The sequence below is a fragment of the Bombus huntii genome, chromosome 14, assembly GCF_024542735.1.
Source record: "Bombus huntii isolate Logan2020A chromosome 14, iyBomHunt1.1, whole genome shotgun sequence".
In the NCBI taxonomy this organism is placed as follows: domain Eukaryota; kingdom Metazoa; phylum Arthropoda; class Insecta; order Hymenoptera; family Apidae; genus Bombus; species Bombus huntii.
In genome coordinates, this window is record NC_066251.1 from 3,269,124 (window position 1) to 3,273,466 (window position 4,343).

General features: G+C 35.7%; 1 protein-coding gene across 2 annotated transcripts; it reads left to right on the forward strand.

The window, feature by feature from the left end:
* Positions 1-152: 152 nt before the first annotated feature.
* Positions 153-4,277, forward strand: LOC126873087 (mediator of RNA polymerase II transcription subunit 24). Of its 2 annotated transcripts, none has more exons than XM_050633599.1 (9): positions 153-446; positions 516-763; positions 837-962; positions 1,031-2,347; positions 2,457-2,905; positions 2,972-3,064; positions 3,154-3,444; positions 3,537-3,984; positions 4,071-4,277. In XM_050633599.1, exons 2-9 carry the CDS (start codon positions 635-637, stop codon positions 4,215-4,217), a joined length of 3,000 nt encoding a protein of 999 aa, XP_050489556.1. In that variant the 5' UTR covers positions 153-446; positions 516-634; the 3' UTR covers positions 4,218-4,277. The 2 variants fall into 2 exon arrangements, with proteins under 2 accessions (XP_050489556.1, XP_050489555.1); XM_050633598.1 differs by having other exon boundaries at positions 612-763.
* Positions 4,278-4,343: the final 66 nt, after the last annotated feature.

Here is a 4,343-nt window from a genome sequence, read left to right on the forward strand (position 1 = left end):
TGACAAATAATACTTGTATGTGTAACCTAATGTTTGTAATTATTGTAAAACATAACTGTGCATTGTAGTTAGTGATTTTTACAGATTTGTCAATTTTAAATGAGTTGAAAAGTGAGGGGGGGGGGAATGTTCACGTTAGGGGATATACTCAAACGAAAGCATGTCTCATAAGTATTTTTTATTGCAAGAGACGGAAAATTTTACTAAGTGAATTTAATAAGTTGTCTATGGATACTAGATAGTTTGACATTTACAAAAATATATGAAAGTGTATAAATATCAAATATCGATTATTTTGATGTGAGCCGAATCACGTCTGAATAATTTCTAACAACTACACAATATGGCGCTGATCATGGACGCCGTAGGAGGATTGCTGTCTGAAAATGGATTGAAAATATGTCAGTTGTGGTAGTTTATTAATAAATTAAATTTTCTGAAATGAAGTAAGTAAGATGATTTAGATAGTTACTCTTACTTGAGTAAAAATTACTTTACGTTTTTATGTTTTTGAGGTTATACATTCAGTCATTGAGATAATTTTGTATACATCTATTTTAATGAATAAGAAGTAATTTTTGTGACAACAGAGACAACTAATAACGTTGCAGATGATGTTTAAATAGGAGGAATTATGTGTAACCTCCTAACATCAGCCATGGAGACTAAAGTAACTAGTAAGACTAGTAGTTTGAAAGCTCTTTTGCTACGTGCATGGAGGGAACGTTGGAGTGATTTACAATGGGGTATTAATATCAAAACTGTAAGCAGTCTGTTAATTACTTAAATGCTTATTATCTATACTTCTCAGAAATACTTTGTTTCATCATTTTTAGATTTTACCAAGAGGTGTTAGCGGAGATGTATATAATTTAGCAGACTGTATATTACAGCAGGCACTAGTAGGACTTGGACCAAATCAATTAGTACTTTCATATTTGAAACATTCTTTAAGTTCTCAGGTATATATCATTTATCAATATTTTGCTATTATCTTTTTAAAATAATATTTACATGTATAAATTTTCAGTTGGTCTCCTACGCGGCTGTGTTACAACGAATAAGTAAATACGATGCCTTTCACAAGCCCCATTGTATCTTAAGCCTTCTAGAATTTTTAGAGTCTATTCAAGTAGGAATAACGTGCCGTGGTAAACCAGAGGAGGATCTTTTGGCTGCTGCAGTATTATCCATAGTACATTGGTTGTTACAGTGTTATTTGCATACTTTGACAAAAATGCCACAAAACAATCCATTGACACCACAACCAACAGAATTGATGGACAAACCAGCCAGTATATTGAAGCAGATGCTTAGCTCTGATTTCCTTTGTGCTATGATGTATTTAGCCAAGTATGATGACAAAGATTTGTATATAGAGGTTGTAAAAAAGTGTCAAGAGATTGAAGCACTGTTAAAAACTAGTAGTCTCAAGTCTTCTGTTCCTATAGAGGAATCTCTAAAAAAATTGTGCAATTTGGAAGTTGACTGTGTAACACTATCTCCTGAAATGTCACAAATGGAATCTATAACTCATTGCCTGCAACCTTTGTTTGCAGTGCAGGTGTTGCTAAACCCTAGTACAGAGACGTCCGTATTCGTTAATCAAATGCTTATGGTCCAAAGACTTAAAAATTATACAAACGCGAGACTGTATTGTGAGATAATTCGTGCGTGTTTAATGTGTCTGCACAATGTTACTAGCACGTTTAAAGAATCGCAATGGGGCGCTTTCACTTTTCTAAAAGTGCCCCTTATTTTGAAGGAATTACACGTGGCGCACACGAATGGAGACGATAAATTGGAATATTCACAAGATATTCTAGACGCCTTCGAATTACTACTCCAATTTACTCCGCTTCTCGACATAGTGGACACTGCATGTTCTTGTAACAGCATAGAGTGTTTGTTAAATGCCCTGCAGAAAGTCAACTTGGTTACAGAAAAGCTAACGAAACAATTAAGTGGCAGAAGGGAAGGCGTTACCGCGACGTTACAGAAATTAGAATCGTCCACGTCCACGCCCTCCATTCCTAAAGTAATCGTACGTGCGGAGCCAACTTTATCTGGAATTTTGAAAACCCTCAACGCAGATTATACAAAAATTCACGAGGCGCTACTTAGTATGTTATACCAAGTTTTGACTGGGAAGAGCTTCGAATTGATGCTGGCGGTAGCTACCGTTGAAGGAAAATTGAAAACTTTTGTTACCAAATTAATTAAGTTCAATGAATGCAGCAAGCAAATAAGTGAACCTGTTCCACCAAAGACTGCAGCAACTAGAGCGATGTTGTTCGATATATCGTTCCTTATGTTGTGTTCTATAGTGCAAACTTATGGATCTGATGTAAGCTTTGATTGTTACATAGTATACATATTATACTTACATATTACGCTACATATTACACACTTTTATTACTCACTTTACCATAAATTAATGAATTGTATTTTTCCAGGCTGTTTTAGAGGAAGGAGAAGGAGACTCCTTTTTCGAACAGTGGGTACGTGAGTGTATGCCCGAACGAAACCAACCAAAGTCGCCCCAAAAAATGTTGCAGAATATCGACCCTGCAAGGGTGGATGCGTTGTTAGCGCAAATCAATTCTCCAGAAACGGATTTGAAATCTAGTAATATAAAGTGGCATATTGCGTGTCAATCGGCTATGGGGGCTGTGAAAGAGCTTCTTTGTGCGTGGGAGAGCGACGTACTTGGAGCTAGTGACGTTAAAAGAGCTCTAGATGGTTTGCGTGCAACTGCTTGTTGTTTACCAGTTTGTGCAGCGGCTTGGCTTTGTGCATATATGAGTATTACTCACCAAGATGCACTCTTGAAACCTCTGAACATGGTACAGCATTTCTTAACTCCGCTTCCTGGAGATGAAATGCAGGAAAATCTTAAGGAGCGGTTAGTACAGATATGAGAAATTTTTACGGATACTTAAGATTGTTAAAATTAAAGTTTGTATTTTAGATCAAGTTTAATGTCACAAATCATTCGTAAAATGCAATATGATGTTCATCCCCCTACACAATCGAAAACGAAAGTGCTTTCAATGTCTCATAGGTATCATCTTAAAGCTTCTTTAATTGCTGTTGGTTTTATTTTTATATTTTCTATTTTATGTTACATCTTTACATGTGTGTTTTTGTTAGTATTATATCAAGGCAACCTATATTGGAGCAATTAGAAACTGTGTGGGGGAATATAAATCAGCGAGGATGGATAAATATCCAGGCAACACAATCTTTGGAATCTTTGTTAAATACTGGTGGCTCCTTATGGTTCGTGACGAATATCGTGAAAGAAGTATTGAAATATCGTTATCAAGAGGAGTTGGACCAAGCAGTAGATTTAGCGTTCGCCATTTTTCATCTCGACATCGAGAACTGTACCTTAGATCTCATTAACCATATCATTCCACAATATTTATATAACTCTTTACAGTAAGTTTACTTACCTTAAATTTTCACAACAATTTTTGATAAGTTCATTTATAGCTCGATAACTCTATTGATTTAAAACAAATCTCTTTCAGGAGCGAAGAACTTGTAGAACCACAATCCTCAGTGTTAGCGAAATTATGCGTGTACTGTATATTTTCTACGTTAGAATACAACAATTCGAATCCTTCTCGTGGGAACAGTAAAAAACGAGTCCGTCGAGACCTAGACGCAGATGAACTGGACGCTCTTGGCGTGCCAGCAAACAAAATTTTAAGATTAAATGAGACAGGAGATTCTAAACCTATATTCGGTTCGCAAAGTCCGCAAGCTCAGGGTTCTACTAATGGTCAAAAATCGGTTGTGTTGAGGGACCCTCTTCTCTCAGCGTTAAATGCATTGTTCACGATATTCACGTTTCTAGCTGGCAGAGATGGTGAAGTATCTCAGCAGACTCATTTTATACTTCAATTTTTACGTCTGATGGTACAATGTGGAAAAGATAGAACACGTATCGTGTTACAGGGAATGCCACAAACATTGGTGAGTTTTCATACATATATGTTTATTTTTTTATTTTATAGCAGTGGATGAAAGATGAGATTTTTATTTTTGTTGGTTTGTTTAAGGTACCTTGCCTTCTGAAGGCATTGCCCGAATTGTTCACGACTGATATTCTGCTAAGGTTTTATGATATTCAAACAGCAGTTGGGAGAAAAGCAACTGCTCGTGATTTATGTATGCTGAGAAATATCAATCTGAAACCCTCAAAATAATCTTAAGATAGTGAGATATCAATTGTATAATTATTTTCAAATACATGAATTTAATAGGAACTTGGTTTAAATACTTTTCCTCTTTTTAATTGATAGATACTGGGCTGTAAAGAATTTATCACAGAA

Bases quoted from the DNA above. Each gene is read 5' to 3' on its own strand.
- LOC126873087 (XM_050633599.1), top strand. From the start codon at position 635: ATGTGTAACCTCCTAACATCAGCCATGGAGACTAAAGTAACTAGTAAG. The intron at 3,065-3,153 runs GTATCATCTTAA...TGTTTTTGTTAG, and splicing joins GTGCTTTCAATGTCTCATAG to TATTATATCAAGGCAACCTA. The intron at 3,445-3,536 runs GTAAGTTTACTT...AATCTCTTTCAG, and splicing joins TATTTATATAACTCTTTACA to GAGCGAAGAACTTGTAGAAC.